This window comes from Pituophis catenifer, unplaced genomic scaffold, assembly GCF_029215685.1.
Source record: "Pituophis catenifer annectens isolate HBS135680 unplaced genomic scaffold, rPitCat1.0.hap2 SCAF_2, whole genome shotgun sequence".
Lineage (NCBI taxonomy): Eukaryota > Metazoa > Chordata > Lepidosauria > Squamata > Colubridae > Pituophis > Pituophis catenifer.
The window spans coordinates 59,846,193-59,874,115 of record NW_027256882.1 but is presented as its reverse complement, the minus strand read 5'-3'; the positions used below and the strand labels follow the sequence as shown (position 1 = coordinate 59,874,115).

The window sequence follows — 27,923 nt, the reverse complement described above, 5'->3', positions numbered from 1 at the left end:
TTCTGTTCTGTTCTGTTCTGTTCTGTTCTGTTCTGTTCTACTCTACTTTACTTTACACTACACTACACTACACTACACTACACTACACTACACTACACTACACTACACTACACTACACTATTCCCTTATCAACCCAAAGAAAGAGGCAATGTCAAACTACTTCCAAAATTCTTGCAAGGAAACTTCTTCATCTGGTTGCCATGAGTGATGATTGACTGAAAGGCACACCAAAACAACAAAACAAAACAAAGCAAAATCCAGGCTATGGCTGAGGAGTGAGGAGTGCGGAGGTAGACAGTTTGTGTTATGTAAATGAGGAAAGATACCAAGTATGTTTCCAAGTTAATCAGCAAGAGCTTTGGCATGAGGAGACGCAGTAAAAACTCCATGTAGAAAACAGTGTGCATGGTTAATACTTAATGCCAGCATGACTAAAACTGTGAGTCATTGTTGGACATGCATTTTCTTGTACTGGCTAAAGCTTCTAATTTTCCCCTTGGGTTTGTTCCCTGTTTTTAACTGATTGTTTTGTCTTGTCCTGGACTAGGACTCTGCAGAAGAAACCAAAACACTATCATTTCTCACGTGATGCAATTCTGAGGATGGGAAATGGGTGCCCCTTGGCAGCCCTTAAACAGCATGCCATGAATCAGGAGAGCTGATTAGATCTGGCTGCTTTGTCTAAACCCGGATTCATGGCTAGCTGTTTTCCTGGTTTTCGAGCCAGGGAGATAGTTAAGCCAATGTACAGTTTCTAAATTCAGAACAGTCCAACATTTAATGTCTTTCCAAAAAAATGCTCTTAAAGGGAAATTTCAGGATATTCAATTCCAACAAAAAAAAATGCCTGTGTGGTGAAAAAATTATTAAAACGTGAAGACATGTTTTGTTACATTGCTTTTATTATAAAGATGTGCACTAATAATTCTCCATCTCAGATTCCAGACCACCCATAGTCATTCTATTTACAGTTTTTATTCTCTAAATAATGTGATTTTATTTCTCTGAATGTGGCTTAGTATGTACAATTAAGTAATATATTGGTCAGATCCATTTCATAATTAGTTTTATTACAACTTCTATTTCCTTTCTCAAAAGTGTATTCTTTTTTTATTGGACAATGACCCTAATAAAGTTGATTGATTGATTGATTGATTGATTGATTGATTCATTCATTCATTCATTCATTCATTCATTCATTAATACTGAAAAGAAATTCCAAAACAGCTCCATAACTTTATCTTCAAAAGTTTCTATCTTTAAAATTAAAAATATATGTCTAAGAGATCCCATAGTGGATTCATTGTCTAAACTGATCTCAATCTCTGTCAAAGTCTTTTCCTCCCCAGTCCTTTGATAACCCTATCCAAACATTCAGCAAAAATAAGTTATCATCTTTTGCCCTTTCTCACTGCTTAGTTACTAGGTAAAGGTAAAGGTTCCTCTTGCACACATTTGCGAGTCGTTCCCGACTCTCCGTTTCAAAGGCAAAGACCCAGCACTGTCCAAAGATGTCTCCGTGGCCATGTGGCCAGCATGACTAAACGCCAAAGGCGCATAGAGCACTGTTACCTTCCCACCAAAGGTGGTCCCTATTTTTTTACTTGTATTTTTTACGTGCTTTCAAATTGCTAGGTTGGCAAAAGCTGAGACAAGTAATGGGAACTCACTCCATTAAGTGGCACTAGGGATTCGAACCGCTGAACTGCCAACCTTTTGATCGACAAGCTCAGTGTCTCAGCCACTGAGCCACCACATCCCTTGCTTAGTCACTATATTGGTATAAAATGGATCTCACTGCTGATAGTATCCTTCATCTCTTACCTCTTTGTTTCAAGTCACCACAGTCACCCAATTTCCTTCAAAGATTTTGCTTCTAAAGCAAACAACAACAACAACAACAACAACAACAACAACAACAACAACAACAACAACAACAACAAAACCCTCAACAAATTGTGGGTGCCTTGAGGCTGCCCTTGAAGGATTTCAGAATATGGGGGAAACTTAGTTTAAAACCAATATAATTAAGACCAACTTAAGTGTGTTTCACTTTGCTGGGACTGTGATGAATACATAGGAACAGAGTAGAAAAGAAGACATTGGCAGAGTAGATGCTAATGTAGAAAGGACAAACATGGACAGTCCCAATAAACCTCACCCAATAAACCTCACAGAAATCTCTGTGCACAAGACAGTCCCATATATGTACAGTAGACACCTGAAGATAGGAAAGCATATGTGTTGACTTCAACATGAGCAAGAACTCTGTCTCATCATGGTTCTTTGTACACACAGAAATGAGTGCACCTTCAAAGCTATGCCCAGAGCCACTTTTTTTTTAGGTTAATAGATTTCCTATGGATGCTGACATTGTCAGAGCAACATTGCAATGGGTGAGGAACATTCAGACGGTGAATGTTTCCAGATATTCCTATGGTTAGTGTAAGATATAAACAAACAATTTTGCGGAACTTGTTTTGTTTCCAAATGAGTATATGTAGGTATTTTATGTAGGCTTTCTCATTCATTCATTCATTCATTCATTCATTCATTCATTCATTCATTCATTCGTTTAATATGCCACCCATCTCACTGCTGAGTGACTCACTACTTCAGTCTCCAATCTTTGTGGCTCCACGGACCGGCAGTAGTGGCAGCGGTGGTGTTACCAGTTCATAGCCCAGGGTTGGTGAACCCCATCTCACTATACTTTTTTTTTCTTAGGCATTATCAGTGATGCCTTGAATTTTGCTATGCTGTTTAGAGTTAACATATCACCATATTGGTGCTGTAACCAGAAGGACATTAAACCGGCACTGGTATGACATGAACTACAAAAGTAGCCATTGAACTGACACCTATTCCGTTCAATGTTTTCTTTAGAATGGATCCTGGATTTATTTATCTATTTATTTATTTGGGATTATGCACTTTGACATTCTGATGTTTTGACAATCAACTAACCTTTACACTTTACACTTTTTGGGGGTTTCTCCCCTTCTCACCCAACATAGCTATTTCCTGTAGGTGCCGGTACTTCATCTGCTTCCTGATTTCCCTGCTGCTCTAATCTGTGTGACTTGCTGCCTTTCTCTTTTGTGGCTTCTCACCTTCTGTCACAATTTTCTTTATGGCTGCTTGGAATTTGACATCTGATGGCGGACCTCTCTCTATCATGCTCCAGCAGTGGCAAGAGTGGCATGGAAATTATTTTTTTTTTCAAATAAAGCACAGTAAATCAGAAGTTTTGAAATTTAGCAGTTTAGCATTTCTTAATTAAATGTATAATTCATGAGTTAAAACTTTCTGCCAACATATTCATTTCCAAATATTGCTTCTATTCTTCACCCTGAAATTCCTTGCCATCCTCAATGCCATCTTACAAATATTATTTATGTTTTCAGTTGCAAAACCCATGGGATGCTTATGACTCTGTAAACAGCAGTACTGAGGAACTTTATGCTGACTTCTTATAATATTATGTGACTATAATTAGAAACAGCAAGTCATTTGGGATCTATCAAAGATGTTTTCCAAATCTCTCTCTCTCCCTCTCCCTCTCCCTCTCCCTCCCTCTCTCTCTCTCTCTCTCTCTCTCTCTCTCTCTCTCTCTCTCCCTCCCTCCCTCCCTCCCTCCCTGCATAATACAGTTAATCCAAGTTTTGCAATAGGAGGTGAAATCATAACTGCAGTATTTTGGCAGAGCACAAGCGGAGAACTGAGCAAACAACCAGGAAAAGCAAGCAAGAATTTGGCAAGGGAAGTAGAAAAGGCAGAAGAGATAGGAGAAACAAGAGGGGGAAAGACTGACATTCCCTGCTTCTGATGATGATGCTATCCATTCAATCGTGTCCAATTCTATGACTGCTAATAGCTGATAGTTTCCTGAGTGATGTTGATTTGTTTTCTGGATGATTTCCAACTATATAAGATAGGAGCATTCCTCTTGCTAATCTAGCTAAGACACACAACAGACCCAGTTTCACCAGAACCCAACTCACTGGAACAAACAGAGGATTGATGGGCAGGCACTCTTTCTTCTCCACCTTTTTTCAGTCCAAGCTAGTGTTCACCCAGAGAGGCAGCTTGTGGATACCTGAGACTATAGCAAATAAACAAGGAAGATTTGCATAGAAGTTTAGTTAGGGGGTATGGCAAAAAAAAGCTTCAGGTAATTTGGACAGTGAAGGACTGTGACTTGCAAAGTGTATACACTTGAAAAGGACCTAAACCAGGCTAGAATTAAGATTAAAGTGCTACAAGACACACGAGACAGAGGAGGCCTTGCAGTACCAGACTGGGAGCTATATTACAAAGCAGCCGGATTGACCTGGATCAAAGAATGGATGAGATTAGAAGGCAAAAGAACTTTATATCTAGAAGGCTTTGATCTCATATGAGGATGGCACACATTCCTATGGGATGGACCAGACAAACAACACATGTACTTCCAAAGACACATAATTTGGGCCTCACTCTTCAAGATTTGGCAGGGAATTAAGAAAACTTATTATAATAAAATACCAAAATGGTGGTCCCCGATGGAGGCATTGATATTTCCAAATATTCTTGAAATCGGAAAGATGATGAGATACCAAGATTTACTGAATCATGAAGGAGAACTCACTCCAAGACATCAACTCCAAAATGGCGATATAAATATTGATTGGTGGCACTACACTCAAATACACTCAAGATACAATGCGGATAAAAGCAAATATGGAATTGCAAAAGATCTGAACGAACTGGACAGAATTTTATTAGGAGCAGACCAGAAAATGATTACTAAAACATATAACTACCTTTTGAGAGACAAATTAATAGAAGAAACAGTTAAACATAACATGACAATGTGGGCCAGGGACGACATTGGACAGAATTTTATTAGGAGCAGACCAGAAAATGATTACTAAAACATATAACTACCTTTTGAGAGACAAATTAATAGAAGAAACAGTTAAACATAACATGACAATGTGGGCCAGGGACATAGGACATAATATTCAATTGGCAGATTGGGAGAAATTATGGAAGCAGAACATTAAAATGACAAGAGCCACATCTTACAAGGAGAACCTCATTAAAATGTTTTATAGATGGCACCTACCACCAGCCCGACTTGCCAAAATACACCCAAACACTTCGGCATTGTGTTGGAAATGTAAATCAAAAAAGGGGACATATTACCACACTTGGTGGAAATGTAGGAAAGCCCAACACTATTGGCAAGATATAAAAAATATTATTGAAGAAATAACGAACATTCAAATAGAAAATAGTCCAGAATTCTTTTTATTTGGCATGATAACGGCACAATATCTTAAGGAAACGAAATATCTTATCATACATATCTTGACAGCAGCAAGACTACTGTTCGCTCAAAACTGGAAATTAGACCAACTCCCATCCAAAGATAAAATCGTTGCAAAAATAACAAAGTGTGCTGAAATGGACAGATTGACGCTGGAACTCCAGGAAAAGGAAGAAAGCGAATACTATCTTGTATGGCACCAATGGTATCAATGGCTGGAAAGGAAAATCAGCAAAAATGTAGAGGACAGAAATTAGGGTAAAGACTTGCATAAGGAGATGAACTCATAAATAATGTAAACTTGTAGTGTAAGGTACAAGTTGGAATCAGATATTTAATAATTACTCTTTATTAAACTATATAAGTTCAATGACATGTATTCTGTTGATGACAAAAACGTATATGTAAAATGTTAGGTGGGTTTGTAGGTGGTGGGTTTTTTGTTTGTCTTTGTATTGTATTGTATTGTCTTTATATCTGTGTTTATATTTTAATAATAAAAAAAAATTTAAAAAAAAGAAAAAAAGAAAAGGACCTAAACCAGTGATGGTGAACCTTTTCGGCACCAAGTGCTGAAAAGGGAGTGCGCGCACACCTGGGCCGCAACCTGGAAGAGGAGCTGCCCAGAGCGTATGCATGTGCCTGAAAATGAATTTCCGGTTTCAGCTACTGAAGTTCCAGTTTCAGCCAGCTACTCTTCCAGGTTTTTGGCACGCATGCGCACATGATGATCAGCTGGTCAGTGTGCATGCTCATGCAGGAAAATGGAAGTCCAGCTCTTCTAGTTTCCAGCAGTGCTGCATGCAAAAAGGCCAGCTGATCATCACATGCCCATGTGTGCCAGAAACCTGGAAGAGGAATGGGTGATTCCGCGTGTGCCAGGCGACATGGCTCCGCATGCCACTTCGGGCATGCATGCCAAAGGTTCGCCATCACGGACCTAAACTATGCCTACTGCAAGTATAAATTAACTTCCTTCCTGGGGAGAAAGTGCAGGGACTTTAAAAAAAAATTAAATCATTTATTATAATTTTTATAAATAACTCAAGGCAGCAAATATACCTCCTCCTATTTTCCCACAAAAACAACAGCAACAACAACAACAACCCTGTACAGTGATTTGGGCTGAGAGAAAGTGATTGGCCCAAAGTCACACAGATGACTTACATGCCAACGGGGAGTCTAGAATTCACAGTTTCCTGGTTTGTAGCCTCATATCTTAACCCCTAGACCACTTGAGGACAGAGTTGCTAACTCTGAAATGCATCAATGAATTTCTCCAGTACAGGAAGAAAAATGAAAAAAACACCAAAGAACAGGGGAGAAAAAAACCCATACATGGAAGGCTATAGTTCTCCTGGTCAAAAGCAAAGGAAAACACAAACCAAGAAATACAGGAAACAGTCAATACCAGTAGATTTTAGAAACTGATATCACATATTTTTTTCTTTAGAGAACAGTCAGCTACTACCTTGGAACTAGGTTTTTCAAACTGAGCATAAACAAACCTCAATGGTTCCTAAAAGACTAAGGTAAAAAAAGGGGAAGGGTTGGAGGCTCCACCCACTGACCTTGACGTCATGAGGCGTGATCTGCGCATGTGCAGAAGCTTCCCGTTGTGAACCGGTAGTAAAGTAAGTAGAACCCACCCCTGCTACCAACTCATTTTTAAGTATTCATTTGGTATACATCTGCATTTGTGATACTAAAGGCAGATTGAAATTTTGGGAGCTTTGGGCTTTTCCTTTTCCCGCCCCCTCTCCCCTCTTTCTTTCTCTTCTTCTTTCTTTCTTTCTTTCTTTCTTTCTTTCTTTCTTTCTTTCTTTCTTTCTTTCTTTCTTTCTTTCTCTCTTTCTCTCTCACTTTCTCTTTCTCTTTCTCTTTCTCTTTCTCTTTCTCTTTCTCTTTCTCTTTTCCTTCCTTCCTTCCTTCCTTCCTTCCTTCCTTCCTTCCTTCCTTCCTTCCTTCCTTCCTTCCTTCCTTCCTTCCTGCGTTCTTTCCTATAATTGAAGCAAGGTTTGGAAATAGTTTACCTTTTTAGAGCCAGAGATGGAGAGGCTTGGTCTTCCTCTTTTTGGAAGCCATATTTAAATTAATCCATATTTGCCAAATGCATTGAATAATTTAACTTAGTATGAAAAAATGAGGAACTTCAACTCAGTATAAAAACAAAATGTCGTATTAATTAGAAAGCATCAGCGATGCAGTTCAGTTAGAATTATGAAAAATTGCTTGCGATGGAGCAATAAAAGAAGATGGAAACAAAGATCATTTTTTAATCTGTTATTTGATAATTGTACATTAGAAGTATAATTCATCATAGTATAAGTACAGTGATGATATGTACATAGATCATAATAGGCTGACACAAAATTCTTTTTTCTGTTTCTTATTCAGTGTTATCCAAGGCCATGATAAGTTGCTAAAAGTCTCTACTGCAGTCTTGATTATTGCATCTATATGCAGCTTGCTCTAGATCAGGGGTGTCAAACTCTATTTTACTGAGGGCTGCATCAGGGTTGTGTTTGACCTTGGGGGGACAGTGTGGATGTGGCCAGGGTGGATGTTGCTAGCTCGATGTCACTTGTGATGGGGGTGTCTATAGTGGCCCAAGCACTCTGCCAGCAAAAAACGGGCTCCTGAGCTCCATTTTCAGCTGTGACAGCCTCCTGCAACTCCCTGCCAGCAAAAATGAAGCTTGGGAGAGCTGCGGGCGGCCCTCGTGAGCTTTGTTTTCGGCTGCGATGGCCTCCTGCAACCCTCCACCAGAAAAAAAAGAACTCAGGAGGGCCACACGCAGCCCTCCTGAGCTCTGTTTTTGCTGACATGGGCCAGTCCTTTGCTGTTTCCAGGGCAACCCCACGGGCCAGATCTAAGCATCCCATGGACCGGATTCAGCTCCCGGGCCTTGAGTTTGACACCCCTGCTCTAGATAGTTGTATTAAGTTATTGTTACTCAGCGTAGGGGATAGAATGGATCAGAAGGCAAAGAAAATAGTATTTTCCTATATCCTACCATAAATCAAGAACTGGAGAGAGTTATTTGTGATTCCAAACACAAATAAAACACAATTTATGCTTTCATAAATACTTGATTAAAATTTGCCTCTTTATAAACAGGATAAAAATGTAGTACATCTTCACAATGTGGAAATGACCATACTTACTGAATTTGACTGGTTCAGAAAGATGAAAATGTTGTTCAGTTCTTGTTTAAAAAATAATACCAAAAAATCTTACTCAAATTTACAAATTTCACTATAAACTACCTATGTGGGGAAAAAAATGAAAAGGATCCAGCCATTGCTATCATAAATCATAGCAGGCACGTTCAAGCACTAAATGAGATTCCCCCCCAAATCTTATACACATAAAAATTCATAGGACTTTCTTCACATCTATTCTTCATGCTGGCAAATACTGAAGAATATAATGCAAAATGTCTTATATTACCTCCATAGTGTGGTGGAGATGCACAGAATAGAACGACTCCTTGTCCCTCTCTGACTGATACAGCGCTTCTTGCTTTAGTTTCAAAGTTTTCAAGATCTTGGAGAGAGAGAGAGAGGTGTTAGATGTATCCATGTAACCATTTTGGAATCACAAAGCCAATATTGCCATCCATGCTACTATGACTCCCATCTAAGTATAAGAATGATATGCGGAAATATTCAGGAGTGATGTTAATAAAATCTCATGAGATGTTATAATTTTGGCAAACGTTGGCAATTTTAATTTGGATAAACAATGTAAGAGTGGCATTCGACCATTACACGAGGACATGATGTCACCTGGTACCTAAAATGTTTGTTATGTTTTATCCTATCTTTAATGTAGTTAATCAGACTAAAGTAAGAAAAAAAAAACCACAACTTTTTAATGTAAACCAGACTTAAATGTTGTATATATTTTAACAAAATGTTAGCCACATTTAATTGGTTGGGATTTGCTTTCAATAGCAGCCTAAAAATATTCCAAGATTGCACTGGAAGCAGAAATATGATTTTTGTTAGTAAGTAGAGTTACTATTGTTACTAAGTAGAGTTACTAGACTTACTATTAGTTACTTATTGCATTTACAATATGCCTAAAGACAAATGTAATCCAGGTATCATATAAAAAAGTTTAGAACATATTTTAAACAAATAAGAAGGAAATGATAATAACAAAACAATAAAATGGTGAATCCTGGAAATAAAAAAAATATTTTTTTCTCCCTAACTTAAGAATAGGGAAAACTTTGAAGTATACAAAATAGAATGTGCCATCACATCCTGCACCAGCTGAAGTTTCTGAGTGCTTTTCAAGGACAGGCTTATATAGAACACATAGCAGTATTACCTGGGAAGTGATTATGGGATGAGTGTCAGGGAACAATGGGCTAAACACTAAAATTCAAGAGATATCTTTACAAATGAGTGTTGAATCAGCCCCCACAGTCAGAAAAGTAGCTCTAGACCGCTAATCTAGTTGTATGCTATAGAGTTCCATATTTCATCTAATGGCAGCCCTTATTACTTCAACATCATCAGATTGCTCATAACCACTAAGATGTGTGCAAGAGGGGTCAAGGGAGGATTTAATGAAAAGCACTTCAATCTTTGTAATGAAAACTCTGCCCCCTTGGTATGCATATTGTGTTTGTACAAAAAGTACAAAATTGGTGTTAAAATTGGTGCAATCCTTCTTTTATCACCCCTTTTATTCCCCCCCCCACTTTACAATCTAATCTAATTTGGCTTCAGTGTGCTCTACAAACCCAGCCATTCTCTTGTATGAAGTAGACCATTACATTAAGCCATAACAGTTCATTTGTTTGGACACAAAATACTATGTGAAAAGAAACACTTGTTGTTGTCTCCCCCTCCCCCCCACACACAAAATTTCAGGCGTGAATTTTTGCATGTTGTTTAAGCCTATGCCAGTTTCAAGAAGTTTTATTTATAAGGCTGCCCCAATTTAAGCAATATGACTCTGGGCAGTGTACAGTGTAAAAAAGAAACAATAAATAAAAAAAGAAGAAAACCCCAGGATATAAATAGAAAATTCTCGGAAGTAACTGGTTACCTACAGTTGATCAGATGGATGCTGTCCCTACAGAACTTTTTAGCTGATAAGCAAGTTTTTTCTTTTAGATTAATATTGTCATTAGGTCCTTTTATCTTCCCATGTATGTTTCAGTGTGTTCATTTGCACTAGAGCTAGGCGTTTTAGATGCACGGATTCATAACTCATTGATAATAACATATTTCACTTTATTTTTAATCTTTAATGCTTCTTATTATAGCTATTCATTTAACATCCAACCAGTTTAACCCCGAGAATGCCTGGAAAGAGGAATGGTCCAGGGTACCTTCTTGTGGCTTGATCCTTAGTGATCCCTCTACCAAGTCACCTGGTTATGACCTGAGTCACTCTGTCTGGACAAAATTGAACAAAATTAGACGTTACACTGGAAGAAGTGTCTCTGTCCTATATCAATGGGGATGGAAAGATTCCCCTTGTGGTGACAGTGGTGCTGATCTGCAAACTATTAAAATATTGTGCAAGATTGCCCACGACATACATTCTCTGGTTTTCTAGAAGATCTGCATGAAGCAATACCAGAGGCAATCACCTGGATAGCTGAATTGGACATCTAATTATGAGGCCACTGTCATACCCCTGTAAAAGTTTTGTATATAATTATGTGGATTATGGGTATATGTTTACTTCTATCTATCATGTTCTCATCATGCAATAAATAAGTGCTTCTTAATACCTCAGCCAATTTCAGAAAAAACAGTGAGGTACCCGTTCACCTACAGTGCCTGCATTGATTCAGATATGAATTAGTACTGCTACCTAATACCACAACTAAATATGTTGTGAGCTAATGAAGACTTCCCCCAACCCCTTATCTTCAAGAAGAGCAAAGCCGAGGTCAGGTGTTCAACATGGACTGAATTTGCTAATAGGCATTTTAGGCACAGCAGCTTTATTTCACAGACGACATATTCACTGTGTTTCCTGCAGAAACCTATGAATAAGTTATTACTCGACTTGCCTTAATTCTCTTTTTCCTTCCCCTGCCAGCATTTGTCTTCCTTTGTGAGCATGGATGCCCCTCACATTGAATTTTGCTACTGGCTGCAATTTCCTTCCAATTTCCTTTCCGTTGCCCCCTCCCCAACACTCCTCATTGCTTTCTGGCAAATAACTATCACACACTGCAGCTAATCAGTCAACTCTGGAATGATACCATGTTGATAGAGCAAAGTCATCAGATATATTCTTGGTCCTTCTGAGAATGGCATGGGAAACTGGGCTCAGCTGTATCCAGGGGGAAGTCATCATCATCCACAGGAACCACTCACAACCACAGTGAGCCCAGAATAAGCTTGTGGCAAGCGAAACATATGTTCCCCTGTGTTAACCAAATTAGATTATCTCAAGAACAGTACTAATATATACTGAACCATATGGGGACATTTCCAGAGAGTGCTGGAAAACAACTGAGAGAACAGGCAAGTTATTCAGTTGCCATTAATGCCAGCTTTTGAAATTTCATCTAGGACTTTCGTGATAAGTATTGCTTTTCTTAAAGCACTAGGCTGGCATTTCATGCAGGGACAAGTTGTATTTTCATGCCACAGTTTTCATGCACAATTCCTATGACTCTCATTGGATATGATATCCTCTTTCCAGGCTACTTAAAGGACGAATAAGGAAACTAAGCCTGAATTCACAGAATTACAGAATAGAATTGAAAGGGAACTTGGAGGTTTTATAATCCAACCCACTGCTCAAGCAACCCACTGCTCAAAACCCAATACCACTTCAGTCTCTTCTTAAAAACCTCTGGTGATGAAGCACCCACAAGTTCTGAAGGCAAGCTGTTCCATTGGTTAATTGTTCTCACTGTTAGGAAGTTTCTCCTTAACTCTAGGTTGCTTCTCTCCTTGATTAGTTTCCATCCATTGTTTCTTAATTTGCCTTCTGGTACTACAGAAACTAAGTTGACCCCCTTGTCTTTGTGGCAGTTCTTCAAATATTGGAACACTGCTATTGTAGCATCCCTAGTCCTTCTTTTGTCTAGACTAGCCATATTCAATTCTTGCAATTGTTCTTCATATGCTTTAGTCTCCAGGCCCTTAAACATCTTAGTTGTCCTTTGTATTTTTTTAAGTTTTGCAAATAAGGAGTCTCCAATAGACTATATTGGAGTTCTTGCTCAATTTAACTCTTAGAAAGAGCTGCTACTCTTGAAGACATATAAGACAAATAAGTCAATGTGAATAAAAAATGTAAATGTGAATAAAAAGAAATGGCTGTCCTATCTCTTAAACAGCCCAGTTTTCTTGGACTTCGCTGCATGAGATTGGAAAGACACATATGATAGGAAAATACTGTATAATTCTGTAATATTGTATAAAACCAAGATTTCTGTTGTTAAATTTCCTGTTTGAGATGTTTAAGAGAGCAGATATGAAGAGTTAGCACTCTTCAAGATTCCAAATTTTGCTATGTAAATGTGACTATGGTACACAAAGCATGTTTGCATTTGTGTTAAAATATGCATGAAAATTATAGCAATATGTGTACACAATCTCTGCCGGTGTGTGTATAATATAAAGTCCATATGTTCCGCATTCTCTCTGTATATAAATATACACATATGTCATCTATCTAGCCCTCATTCAGTCTGTCTATGTCTGTCTATCTGTCTATCTATCTAGCCATCTGTTATATCTATCTATCTATCTATCTATCTATCTATCTATCTATCTATCTATCTATCTATCTATCTATCTAATCTTATATCTCCTTAAAATAACTGAGTCTTTTCCTGAGATAACACAACTATATTATCCTAAAAAAAAGTTTTGGCAGACAGGTACTAGGTGAACTGTTCTTCAAAGCAAAATTTTGCATTCAATTTCAAAGCCCTTAAAACAATTCCTTTTGCTTAATTTTGATATTCCAAACAACGAGTATAATAATAGAAAATGGCAAGAGCAATGACATTAGAAAATGATAAACAATCTGCTCTAATCGCCTGGCAATGCACTTCCCAAAAATGTGAAAATCCACAGTGATTGCTGAGGTGTTTAGTTTAGGAGATGAAAAATTGTATCAGGAGAGCTGTACTAATGCAAAGTACACAAACATTTGTCTCCTCTGTGTGCTCATGTGGTTCCGTAAGCATTAATGGGAATAACAATCTGACATACAATAGAAAATGTATTTTCCATCTTCTCATTCTCTCCACTCCCACAGCCTTGATATTTAATGCCCACAATTAACATTAAATGGATGGCATTAGAAGCTTATCTTTCAGTCTTCAATTAACTGGATTGCAGAGTGCTGAAATAATAAAACAGAACAATTCTAGGAAGGTTTTGTAATAAAGAGATGTTATTGCAAATAGGCCTCTGCTTCCTGGGCTTTGTTAGCTTGAATCAGAAAGGGCAGCAGGTAAGGAGACGGTTAGGGTTGGTTTCTCTTCAGCTATGTAAAATCATCATGCTACATCAGTGGTGGGTTGCCCCCAGTTTGGACCAGTTCGCAAGAACCAGTAGTAAAACCAGCAGGAGGCTCCGCCCACTGACCCGGACATCATCATAGGTGATCTGCACATGCGCAGAAGAACGCATGGGGGCACGATGCAAACCAGTAGTAAAGGTAAGTAGAACCCACCCCTGTGCTACATCAATGTTCTACTCACTTGGCAGGGCATACTAAGTTTGCACTGAAAATCTGAAAGGCAAGTAGTGTGTCATGGAAAGTGCCTATGTTCCTAATCTTTAGAGGTTGTTACCCTTAACAGGTATACCTGGAAAATGTCTAACTTTAACATCAACTGGGCATAAATTCTGGTTAATTTATGCTAGCTATGTCAAATGTGGAAACTTGGGTACAAATGCAAATTATAAACTAAATGTGGAGACTTGCCATTTATTTTAGTGATGACAGCCACCTAGTTCTATATGGCTGCGAGCAAAGATGCATTAATCAAGATGCCTAACTGCTGAGTATTGTTGAAACAGGAAGCTAAGCCCTTCATTTCTAAATTAGGAATGGAGCAAATCTTCTTCAGGGCTCTGCTGGAAATCACCATAGCTGACTGGCTCTCAAGATAGAGCCACCAGGTGCTCAATTCAGTGATGATCATATTTTCCAGGTACTGGTTGCATCCATAAGAGAGTCTCAGTTATTTTCTTCAATATATATGAACAAAAATTATTCCAAATAAAAATCTTCCAAATGATTAATATCCAGAAATCTATATATAGATTTCCTAAATCAGTTAAATAAAATCTTCACATGTGGACCTGGTTTTTGATACCTGACAGGTACACTGTTTACGTAATCCCCTTCCAATAAAGTCTCATAAAGTCATAAGGTCTAATAATTGCTAATTATACCCTGAATTCAAATGTGAAATTTCTGATTTTGGTTGGGCTGATTGCTATCAAATTGAGATTTTTAAATATCTGTTTGTTTGTGGCTATATAGTGATTCTAGGCTAATCTGTCTTTTCACCCCTTCCCCTGGGTCTGCCAGTCCTTCTGTTCCCATGCCATAATCAAAGAGCCAGCTTATACAAATTGGAATGGGCATTTAGACCTTTTAAGACTCTGAGGGGCCCTGAAATTTTCTTTATTTTTTGTACTTTATAATAACAATAATTACATGGAGAAGTGCTGACATACATAAATACTGACAGAATTCTTCCAATAATGTTTTAACTTTACTTGTGATGACTTTAATAAAGATCCATATATGAATATCGAATTCAAATCATATGACTCCACTCAATATGTGGGAGTTTCAGTGATTGCCTCTCTGATTGTCCTTAATGCCTTCATAATGGCAATAGGGCTTGGGAACATAACTATGGCCATCACCATCTTCATTTCATGGTTTATATAGTAACTAAGAATCCCTTGGCCACCAACAGCAGTGGCACAAATTCTTAAATGGATTGAAAAGTGAATGTAAAGACACTATTGCTATTCTATATTTCACTTCACCTGTCATCTACAGCAGTAAATACATGTTATGAAATAAGTTTTGACACAAACTTGCAGCAAAGTGCACCAAGTACAAAAGGAAATGAAGAAAAGAAGAGATGATGTTGGAGATAATTTGGAGGCTACACTTCCTATAGATCTTTTCTATTGATTACAGCAATTAGAATTGTTTGGAACTAAAGTACAGAATATTTGGAGTAACAGGCAGCCTGCTGTGTGGGACTTACCATACAATTTTTCAGCATTGCTACTTCCAAGTTTATGTTATGCATTGTGCATTGGGCTAAAGGCAGGATAAAGATAAAAATAGCAATTGTGACAATGTTGTTTGGGTCAAACGATTTCACTTAGAAATGAATAATTGATAGATGGAATTAGTGACTTTAGGAATTATCTTAAGATATTTAGAAGGGATTGTTAGATAGCTTATAATATATATATATATGCATATATATATATATATATATATATATATATATATATATATATATATATATATGTATATATTTGTTTTCTCAGGTTTTCGCGGGTGTTTGTATGTAGGTCTTTGGTTATTCGGGTCTTCTCCCACGTAAAATTGGAAGTGTCTTGGCGACGTTTCGACGAAGTCTCATTCGTCATCTTCAGGCTGGTGTTCTTGGCTTGGTGTTCTCAGCTGGTGTTCTCGGCTGGTGTTCTCGGCCTGGAAGCACGAAGCCGAGAACACCAGCCTGAAGATGACGAATGAGACTTCATCGAAACGTCGCCAAGACACTTCCAATTTTACGTGGGAGAAGACCATATAAATTATAATTGGATAATTACAGCAAGTTGAATATATCACCTTTCATAATAACAAATAGTTTCACACTTGTTCAAACTTTGGATTTTATTCTATAAATATTTTGTCATTTTCAATTTTTAATTATTATTCTTGCAATTATAGTCCATTACTGAATAATGCAAAAATGGAAAGAAATAATTCTGCCAGAGAATTTTACCTTCTGGAAGGACAAAAGGAGGAATTATTAGAGGATTTCTCCAAGTTTATTTGATTATGTGTATTTTACATAAATGGTATATTTTGCTTTTGCTATATTATGCTACAAATAATAACTCTAAGATATACTGGCTTATACTACAATTTTTCACTTGAAGGCTATGTAACAGAAAAGTATGAAACCTAGCAATTTTCTATGCCTATTGTTAAAATTTGCATCAACAATTCATCATTGGTGTTCAAGGGGGCAGTCATTTGTAATCTGTGCTACCTAGTGATGCTAATTATATACTGTACAAATGGTCCTTAATCAAGAGAGAAGGTTTTTGCTGATTGACATAGATACAAATGCATAAGAACTCTATCTCACATATACACTAGTTTTCCAACAGTCTTCAGTATGCTTTACAGGACATTACTTTTAAAAGATACAAAGATTTCATTCATTCACCAATTTTATCTGAGTATGTCCCGTCTAGAGAGCTATGGTAGTGGTTAATGTGCTAGATTGGTACTCCTTGCTGGATTGGACTGACAGCATGGAGACCCAGGTTTAAGTCTACCCTCGGCCATGGGAATTTATGGGATAACTTTCTTTTAGTTTACCCTATTACACAGGGTTTTGCATGGAGAAAACTGGGAGAATAGAACACTGTGTACAGTGTTTGTCACCTAGTTGAAAGGTGAGATGTACATACAAGAAATAAATAAATAGCAATACAAATGTAAAGCCATTAAATTACACATTGGGGTGCTGTTGTTTTTATCAGCATCATCTTCATTTCTTAAAAGCTTGGCTCTCTGTCAGAAAATAAATGATATTGTGCAAGACAATCTTCATTTCCATAAGACTGCCCAAATCTTTAATCTTATCTGCCTTCTGCAACACTTGGAGAAGATCCTAAGAAAAAGGATAAATAATCTGCCTTAAATTTGTAAGTAAGGAGAATGCAATTGGATTTGCTTATTTATTTTTGGTTTTAAAGGGCAGCATTAGGATGGCTATAAACATGTTTAGTTTGGAGGCTACTACACAGACATGCAACTAGAAGGCCATGGATTGTGTTGAAGGTTGAAACTGATAGATTGAAATATTCTTCAAAAGTAGTCCCACTTCAAATGCATTTCGTATGTATGTATGTATGTATGTATGTATGTATGTATGTATGTAGGTCTTTGGTTATTCGGGTTTTCTCCCATGTAAAATTGGAAGTGTCTTGGTGATGTTTCGACGAAGTCTCATTCATCATCTTCAGGCTGGTGTTTTCGGCTTTGTGCTTCTAGGACCTACATACAAACACCCGCGAAAACCTCAGAAAACAAATATATATCTATATGTGTGTGTGTGTGTGTGTGTGTGTGTGTGTGTGTGTGTCTTCTTAAGTTTTCACGGGTATGTATATGCAAAAAATTAAAATCTCGGGTGTTTTCCCACGTCATGTTAAATAAATTAATTAAAATGTTTAAAATTCTGGTTAAAATCCTAGCTTAAAATCTTCTAAAAATCCTTACAGAGCACTCTGCAAGGTCCTTTAAAACCTTAGCTAAAATCCTACCAGTACCTTAAAAGTTTTTCTAATAGCCTGTCGAAACGTTGCTATATATATATAATGTTTTCGTAGATGTTCACGGGTAGAGGTATGCAAGTTTTGGTGTATTTGGGTCTTTTCCCGTGTAAAATTGAGAGTATCTTGGCGACGTTTCGACGAGGTCCCACTCGTCATCTTCAGGCTGGTGCCTTTGGCTTCGTGCCTGTGCAAGCAAAGCTTTGCTCACACAGGCATGACGCCGAAGGCACCAGCCTGAAGATGACGAGTGGGACCTCATCGAAACATCGCCAAGATACTCTCAATCTTACATGGGAAAAGACCCAAATACACCAAAACTTGCATATATATATATATATAAATACATTCACAATACATATAATACTTATTAGTTATAAGAAGTGAGTTAAGAAGTCCAACTGATTTCAGTGAGACATAATACAGTTATGTTTTTTTCTTTAGCCAAATCTCAACCATAATATCAGAAAAGCAAATATGTTTCCAATATATTCTCAAGACAAGAATCCAAGAAGTGGAATCATATCTGCCTATATCAATGTGCACTTGAAATGTCAAGTGAATAATAAGGGTTCTTAAAACAATTGCATGCTAACTATGACATTCATTGCATCAGCAATTACTTTAATAATTATCTCTTTGAGATTCAGGCATATTTTATGCTCTTATTTTACAGTATGTTCAAGATAGCTTGACTCCATGTTGCTCTGTATGTGTGGTGTATGTGTGTGTGTGTATATAATTTATATTTTGCTGATAAAGAAATAAAGGGAGACTAGTATAGATCTATTTCAAGTTATTTAGCTCTCATCAGCTAGCCATACCCTTACTCGGATTTGATTCATCTGCTTCTGAGCCCTCCCATTTTCTGTTCTAGAAGAGCATTTTTGTAGGCAGGAATATATGGTTGTATGAGTTTACAAACATGTCTATTACAGAATAAAATAACAGAGTTGGAAGGGACTTTGGAGTCCTTCTAGTCCAACCTTCTGCTTAGGCAGAAAACCCTACACCACTTCAGACAAATGGTTATCTAATCTCTTCTTAAAAATTTCCAGTGTTGGATCATTTACAACTTCTGGAGGCAAGTTGTTCCAATAATTAATTGTTCTGTCAGGAAATTTCTCCTTAGTTCTAAGTTGCTTCTCTCTTTGATTAGTTTCCATGCATTGCTTCTTGTTCTACCCTCAGGTGCTTTGGAGAATAGTTTGACTCCCTCTTTTTTGGGCAGCCTCTGAGATATTGGAACACTGCTATCACATCACCCCTAGTCCTTCTTTTCATAAGACTAGACATATCCAGTTCCAGCAACCATTCTTTATATGTTTTATCCTCGAGTCCCCTAATCATCTTTGTTGCTCTTCTCTGCCCTCTTTCTTGAGTCTCCACATCTTTTTTACCAAAACTGAATGCAGTATTCCAAGTGTGGCCTTACCAAGGCGTTATAAAGTGGTATTAACACTTCACATGATCTTAATTCTATCCCTCTGTTTATGCAGCCTAGAAGTGTGTTGGCTTTTTTTGGCAGCTGATACACACTGCTGTCTCATATTTAAATGGTTATCCACTAGGACTCCAAGATCCCTCTCACAGTTACTATGATTGAGGGAGGTACCACATATACTGTACCTGTGCATTTTGTTTTTCTTGCTTAAATGTAGATCCTTACTTTTTTCACCATTGAATTTCATTTTGTCAGATAGCGCCCAATGTTCAAGTCTGTCAAGATCCTTCTGTATCTTAAGTCTATCTTCCAGAGGGTTGGCTATTCCTGCTAGCTTGGTGTTGTCTGCAAATTTGATGAGTTCTCCATCTATCCCCTCATCCAAATCATTGATGAATATGTACAGCATAGCAAGTCTTTTTTTTCCTATGCTTAAAATTGTTGACATCAATTATGTCCCCTGTGCCAGTTGTCTACAGTATAATCACTTTAAAAATGTTTTGATGAATAGTGTATTGAATTCATCATCATTATCATGAATTAAGGATCAGTTAGTGAATTCATGCTTTGTGTATAGAAGGTCCTAGGATTAAACACCATTTTAAGGCTTGAGAAGGATCTGGCTTCAAGGCTCCCGAAAACTGCTTCTATGGAGTGAAGGTTGTAAATAATATATAATTATTTTATTACTATCCAATAACCTTCTAATGCAAATCCCTAAGAAAAGATCTTTTGAGGAAGAATAAAAGTTGAAAAATTGTTTTAAGTGGACCATTCTACATGTGTTGGTCTTAAAACCCCACCAAGGTGATTGGGGTTTGGGGGGGGAGAGAGATGAAATTGAACATATCTAGATAAGTCCTTATTTTGGGGGGAACTCTACTTATAAATATCAAGATGCCTTTGTTTTAATCATTTAATTTATCATGGGATATAGATGTCTCCTAATTTTCCACTAATAAAAAGATGGTATTACTCATTATCGATTTTTCCCCTCCTTCATTTTAGCTCTCAAATCTTTTGAGTATTATATCAAAAATAAAATGAAAAGCTCTAGTGGCTATGGGGATATTACATTCAAGAGTTTATTGGAATCTAGGACAATAAAAAGAACTTTACCACACAGCAAATAAAGAGGCTGGTTTTAACCTTCACAAATATTCAATTTTATCAATAAAAATCTAACTGCTTTGAGACTGATAGATGGTTTTTTTTTTCCTAACGATACCTAGAGAACACCTACTGCTTTTATTTTTTTCAAAAAGAGAACTGTCTTAAGACTATATTATGATTTTTATGGTAGTTGTTTTATATAGGGTAAATGTTGTTATTAAAGTCCTATCAATGGAAGTAAAATGTGCATAGTTATCTTTTTTAATGAATAGTTCTTATTGTGTTTAACTACTTTAAACTGATCCCAGCATGGAATATATATTAGGTGCTCCCCACAATAGGATAAAAAAAAAATACTTTTTGCTTTCCAAACTGAAGATAAGATGTCACGTTGACCCTTCTACAATCTGAAGAAGCTTGATCAGGAATGGTCTTTGTGGAAGGATAACCTCTTTTGTGAAGGGAGAACAGGGTGAAAAGGTTAAGATATGCTAAAGCTCATAAAGATTGGACAGAGGATCAGTGGAAAAGAATGTTATGGAGTCATTTTGGCATAAAATATAGGACAGGGTTAGCAATGACAGAGTTCTGTTCCATTTAGGTTTATGGGAGCCAGGTGTACTTGCCACCTACTTGCCATACATGCCACTTTAGCTTATAGAAACTGGGGTTTTTTTTCCAGCTTTTTTCCTGTTTTTGAATACTTCATACAAATTTCCTGTACTTTGTGATTATATTTTAGTAGGAATACTGAGATATAATTATATATGGTCATTCTACCAATGCTACAACAGCAAATCTAATGGTGACCTAAGACTTTTGCACAGTACTGTCTCTCTCCCTCCCTCCCTCCCTCCCTCCCTCCCTCCCTCTCTCTCTCTCTCTCTCTCTCTCCACACACACACACACACACGACTCATGTACATCATCACAGGCTCAATATAGATTCTATGTTGGACTTCAGAGGATCACAGCACCGTCCAGATGCAAATTGCCACAATTGAATGCCATCAAGAGACACGGGCAATAAAGAATATTCTATGTTCTATGTTCCTGCAATTCATGCTCCCTCAAACCTGTTGGGGTTCCTTAAATTAGAAGCACAACACCTAGTCATGGGCCTGCCGTATAGCCCTTTTCTGGACTTCAACAAAGCAAATTTTGATAAATCAGAGGAATGTTATTTAAAGTTCCAGGACATGAGATGCCATGGGAAAAGGAACTTAATATGAGCATAAATTACTTAAGAAGCAACATTAAAAGCACATTTTAAACAATTCCAATCAGGAGAGGGGAAAAAAAGAGGATAGGGAAGAGAAAAAGCCAATCAAGCTCTACAAAAAACTTAGAGGAGATGGGAATACAAAATACATATACAGGAAATGGAATTAGCAGATGATATAGGTGAATGCTTACATAACTTTAAAGAAATTCAGAACTGGTGAGCTTCCCAATAGTAAGAGCAGAGGGAAAACAACCACCTGTCAGGGATGCTTTAATCTGGATTCCTCCATTGAACAGGGAGTTGGACAGTGGCCCAAAGGGCACTTTCAAATTTTATGAGTCAGAGTCAGCATCAAGGCAACAATAGAGCTCCGAAAGGGAAGAGGGAATGGAGCTGTCGAGAGAGAGACAGAGGTGGAGCCTGGGCCATCTGTAAGCCCTCAGATGGAGAGTCAACAGCCCCCACGTCTGGAGGTGGCTGATGAGGAAGAGGAAGAACAGTTGGTACCAGTGCCTGACATGTGGATGGGCAGAAGGCAGAGGAGAGTAGAGCAGTGGAAATCTGTGGACCAATCCTTGGGATGGAAGAGCCACTGCTGTTAGTGAAGCCCCACCCTACATAAAATGTAGGGGGTTGAGATGAATAGGTGTGACAGACAACTATTCCTCTTCCTGCCGGACAGACTTGTTAGCCTACATTGAGAGAGAAATTTTTTGCTGGGGCTGCTGGCACTCCTAATACAAGAATAATTGATTTAAACACAGTGAGTTTGTCATGTTTGGGGAGCTGGATCAGAACATTTTGATCTAAAACCTTAATATTCAACAGTTATTATAGAGTTAAATCTACCTCTTGTAATTTTCAGAAGAAGGCAGGAATAAAATATACAGATGATGATGATGATGTTGATGATGATGATGATTTCCACAAGACAATTGGCACCTGAAGAATGATGGAAAATTTAGGATTAATGGAAGTTTCTGACTTATTAGGTGAGCAAGTTAAAAAGAATACTAACTATCATTATATACCTAATTATATAAAACAAATTAAACAAAATTGAAAGAAAATTAAATGCAGGGAACATAATTAAAGCCATAAATGCTTGAGCCATTCAAGTTATTTGATCTACTGCAGGTATAATTGATTGGCAACAAGTTGAATTAGATAAACAAGAAAATTAATGGCCAGGAATCATGCTTTCCACTCAAGGAGTAGATAGGCTCTACTTTGCCAGAAATAAAGATGGGGAAGAATTGTTACAAGTAAAAAAAAAAAAAAGTGAAAAAAAATACATTTCAAGTGATTATATAAAGCACAGGAAGGGACCACTCTGATGGAAAGTGGTATAGAGTATTACATCAAAAGATTATGAAAAAAAAGAAAGTCACTTAAATCTGAATTGATACTTGGAAATCTTAATCTTTTGTGCTCAATATATCTGTGATAATGAAGGAAAATCAGATTTAAAAATATCGTTTTCAAGAATTCCTTTAAAAAGAAACTGATGGAACATTCATAGCAGCACAGAAACAGGGTATGCAAACAATTATCATCAAAGCCAAAACTGAACATTTTTGAACTGTTGGAATATTTCAAGTATTTAAATCAAAAATGAAATTGTAGATCACCTCATTAGTGGATGAAGCATAATTGCCCAAACTGCCTAAGCATCACTATAATAAAATTGCAAAAAATGCACTGGAGTTTATATAGAAAGTTTGGCTTTATTGCACCTGACAAGTATTTGAAAATTAGAATTCAAGATCTCATGGGATTTTTTTCAGACACCTGAAGTACAATACCAGACATTACTAATATTAAAAAGAAAAAAAAAGGCATGGTTCATAGATGTAGCAAGAGACAATTGATGAAAAATAAATGAACTAAGTAATGAAGTATCTGGATTTACAAACTGAAGTTAAAAGACTTTAAAAGAAAAAGTCATCTATAATATCAATAGTAATCCGAGCTCTTGGGGTCTTACCACATGGATTCACCAATTATCTGGGAGTCTTTAAAGTTACTAGAATTTGCAAAAAAATCTCCTTACTTGGAACTTACTACTTATTACAGTAACGTATCCTAGACTCTTGGTTAAAACAAAATCACTAGAAAACATCCAATCGAAAAAAGAGTGATATTCGTTGGGTGAATATATGATGATAATGATGATTCTACAATAGCATTTCTTCATTTTTACTTCAAAAATACCATTCTATTGTCTTGATAGTTTCATTCAGTAAAACAATCTTAATATGAGCCTTTAAAAAGTCAGTATCACTACAAAAATATTATTTATTTGAAGGAAGCAGATCTTCCAACTAAGGCATCTTTCAACTGTGATAAAGCATGAGGTTAAAATATGTAGATAGCAAATTAGCATCCAGATTGGATTGTAAAAAGCCAGTTGGGAAGATACCCATACATGCATTTCAGAATAACTGAGCTGATTACATTTATTTTCCCATTTTTTATTGCTAAGCACAAGTAAAACTTGCGGCAGCATGGCAGTTAGCATTTGAAGGATGCCTTGGTTAGAAAAGATTTCTCTATGACTAACATTTTAACATATTAAATACAAGTAAAAATGATCGCATTCATTAGAAAAGGCTCACAAAAATTCATAGCTGAGCAGCAACTTACTATGGATAAACTAGGTTTACAGTTCTAAACATAGGTTCAGTGATGGGTTGCTACCGGTTCACCCTGGTTTGGGTGAACCGGTAGCAGCCCACCCACCCAGACATAATCAAATATGATCTGCGCATGCGCAGAAATGAGTGAACCAGTAGCAAAGGTAAGTGAAACCCACCCCTGCATAGGTTGGCTGACTTTAGGCTTGGAAGCTAAATAGAGATGGGCCTATTTAATATTTGATTAGAAAACTATCAAAAAATAGCATAACTATTGGGGAGGTCTGACAGCATTTCGGAAAAAAGGCAACACCAAATCACCTCTAAATTGTTTCCACAAACATAACATACACATATCCATGATGTGAGCAGGAGTTAACTCTCTTTTCAAATGTCAGAGAATAATATGTAACTACTCTAGAACTCTTGCAAAGATTGCAAATCAATCAATCAATGATTTTATTGGAATATATTTTTTCCTCCAAAGAAAAAGAAAAGTAGAAATAATTTAAATGCAGGTGCAATGCAATTCTCCAGTGCAGCCCAGGTTACTTGTTTCCCATGCTGTTCCCATCTATATCTTAAGCCAGTTCAGTAGTGGGTTTTAAATCCCATCGCTATCGGCTCGCTTGTGAATGTGTGCACGCGCAACGCTTCTGTGCATGCGCAGAGATGTTTGGGTGGGTGGGCGGAGCCTCCCACCACCGCCACTACTGGTTCGCCTGATCCAGAGTGAACCGGTAGCAATCCACCACTGAGACAGTTCCAGAAATTCCAGTTTGGATTGCAGTGTATTGGGATCTGAACCAGGCTGGTCCATTGTCTGGACTGCAACATTAGATTAGCTGTCTATACGTTTACTGAAAACCTACCCTTAACTAATAAGGTAAACTCTGATAGTCCATGGCTGGATTCTGAAATCAATGCCTCACTGATGAATGTTTGCAACCTTGTTACTTTAATGTTCGGCTTAGTGATTCATGTCTTAAATGGGGAGAGAAAAGCATACAGTACAGGGGTGGGTTCTACTTACCTTTACTACCAGTTCGCAATGGGGCTGCACGCACACTCTTCTGCTCATGCACAGAAGCGTTTTGATGATGTCGGGATCGGTGGGTGTGGCCTCCTGCCAGTTTTACTACTAGTTCTATAGAACTGGTGCGAACCGGGGGCAACCCACCACTGATACAGTATATTTTGATAGCAATCACCTCTTGGAAAACACTTCTTGTCCACTGTGGATGTAATATTCTCTTTCTCTGCTCTATCCTTGCAGCCTGAATTCTGCTTATCGGCCATTCTTTCCCAATTTCCCTTGAAGACATATGATAATCAGTAGTGGTATTCAGCCGGTTTAGATGAAACGATAGTAGCGACCCGCGGTGGGCTTGCCCACCCGCCCCGGCACTATGCCGCCCTCTTTAAGGGTGTGCATGCCCTTAAATTTTTAAGCTGCGTGCATGCATGCAAGCCATGCGCACGAGCAAAGTGCATGCATGGAAGACGCACACATGCTCAGAGGGTGCACACATACATTTTCGGTGTGCGGCGAACCAGTGGTAAAATTATATGAAACCCACATATGATGATGATGATGTATCATGTATGAAGGGAGAGGCACAGGTTAAGAACTGGAATCTTGGCATTTGGATATAACACTTATGCCAGGGGTCAGCAACCTGCGGCTCTGGAGCCGCATGTGGCTCTTTCACCCCTCTGCTGCGCTCCCTGTCACTCAAAATATGTGCCACAACCGCCAATGTATGACACCCACCGACACGTGATTTATTGAGCTTTTCAACCCCCAGTAGGCCAACCATGGATAAATCCAAGAAAAGAAAAGTTTCAGAAGAAAACAGAACATTTAATTCAACTACATATGCTAGTTTTGTGGCCGCTCAAGAAATAGTCAGGCACAGGAAGGGTTTTGTGGCTCCTGGTGTTTTTTTTTTTTCTGTGGGAAATGGATCCAAATGCCTCTTTGAGTGTCTAAGGTTGCAGATCCCTGACTTATACAATTGAACAAAACCCAGAGCTTATTTTACCCCTTTAAAATCTACTTTTCCCTTTCCAGAGTTAAGAAGAAACTATGAAACATAACTATGAACTGAGCTCTGAAAACCCTTGACAAGGTGAACCTGTGAGCCATTCAGCAATATTTCAAATATTTTCCTCTTGCTTTGAGGTCTAGATTATCGAGTTCACAAATGTCACTTTAACAAAAAGTGCTCAGGCACTAGAATCTGCAACATTTTTCAACACATTCAGTAAAAAAGAGATACCACCTAGTCTGACCCAAAAGCCCCCTTTTTTCTTTTGAAAGGAGAAAAAAAAAATCCTGTCTTCTGACTTGAGAGTTTAGGACCTATCAACACCTACAAGTAGGGAGACAACTGTATGTTCTCTCTGTCAGCTCATCCATATTTTACCACCTCATTTGCAGAATGGAAGCCAACGTTTTGCAAAGCCAGCAGTATTCAGTGCAGTTTCTGTTATGCATATATAGTAGACTACTCCCTCTAGCTCTTTTTGGTCTCTGGGTATGATCCAAACTTCACTGAATATGTTTGCCAGCATTACACTGAAAAATAGCTGAGGGAAAAAAAAGAGGGAGGATTATTCGGGAACTTCATCTGCTTTCCTGATGAGCACTTAGCAACAAGTCTTAATAATACAACTTCCTCTCAGTGAGAAATGTTTGTGCTTACTCTGCAAGGCAGCCCATTGAAAACTCACCCCGTGATGCCAAACAAAAGCTCCTTTTTTAAAAAACAACTCCAGCCCTGTTTACAAGAGAAGAGAAAGCTTTTTTTACAATGTGGACAATTTGCAAGTGCGAAAGGGTTGTCTGACTCTGGGGGATTACTTCCCTGTGAAGCCCATTAATCTTGCATGGGAATTAAAGCGCTTGTCAATATCTCTTGAAATTAACAAGCTAAAATCACAGTAGGTGACAGACAAGTGCCTTTCATATGGCAATAGAAGTGAACTGAGTTAAATAGGAACCATCATCCCTTTCTCTGATTAGTGAGGGAGTTGGAGACAGAGTGATTTGCATATATTAGCAGGAGCTGCATTTCCTGTTCTGGACAAATTGGTTATTTTAAATAATACCAGGTTTGCTGTTCTTACCCACCATGAATAAGTAACATTTTTTAAAAAAAATTCATTCTTATATTCCCCCCCTTCCATTTCTTATCATTATATTCCTCTCTATTTATTTTTACCTAAAAAAGATTCATTATATTTTTTAATAACCACGATCCCCATTTAACTGAGTCTTTTTTTAATATATGCACTGTAATTTTAGATCACCCAATAACCGCAGTTTAAGAACTGGGGACACGTTTCTTACACTCTTAACATAATTTCTAACCTGCCTTTTTCTCCATGGAGATACCAAGGGAATGCCTACTAATTAAAATTGAATAAACATCAAGCAAGTGCCCGATAATTAAAACAATGAAATGTAAAATGCAAAATAAATATTAACTCATCATGATAACATAAGGAAAGGATTTTAAAAAGATAGAAGAAAATATACTTAGCAGAGGAAACTAAACATAAAGGAATCCAGAAATAAAAAATGTATTTACAGTCTGATAGCAAACTGTTATAGAAAGATTCAATT

At 37.6% G+C, this 27,923-nt stretch overlaps 1 protein-coding gene across 1 annotated transcript in view; it reads right to left on the bottom strand.

Moving 5' to 3' along the window:
* The window catches only part of CNTN6 (contactin 6), a 146,359-nt gene that overhangs the window by 98,501 nt on the left and 19,935 nt on the right, over positions 1-27,923 (bottom strand). Inside the window, 2 exon segments of the mRNA XM_070933567.1 lie at positions 8,768-8,863; positions 22,506-22,598. Coding sequence (XP_070789668.1) covers positions 8,768-8,863; positions 22,506-22,598 — 189 coding nt within the window.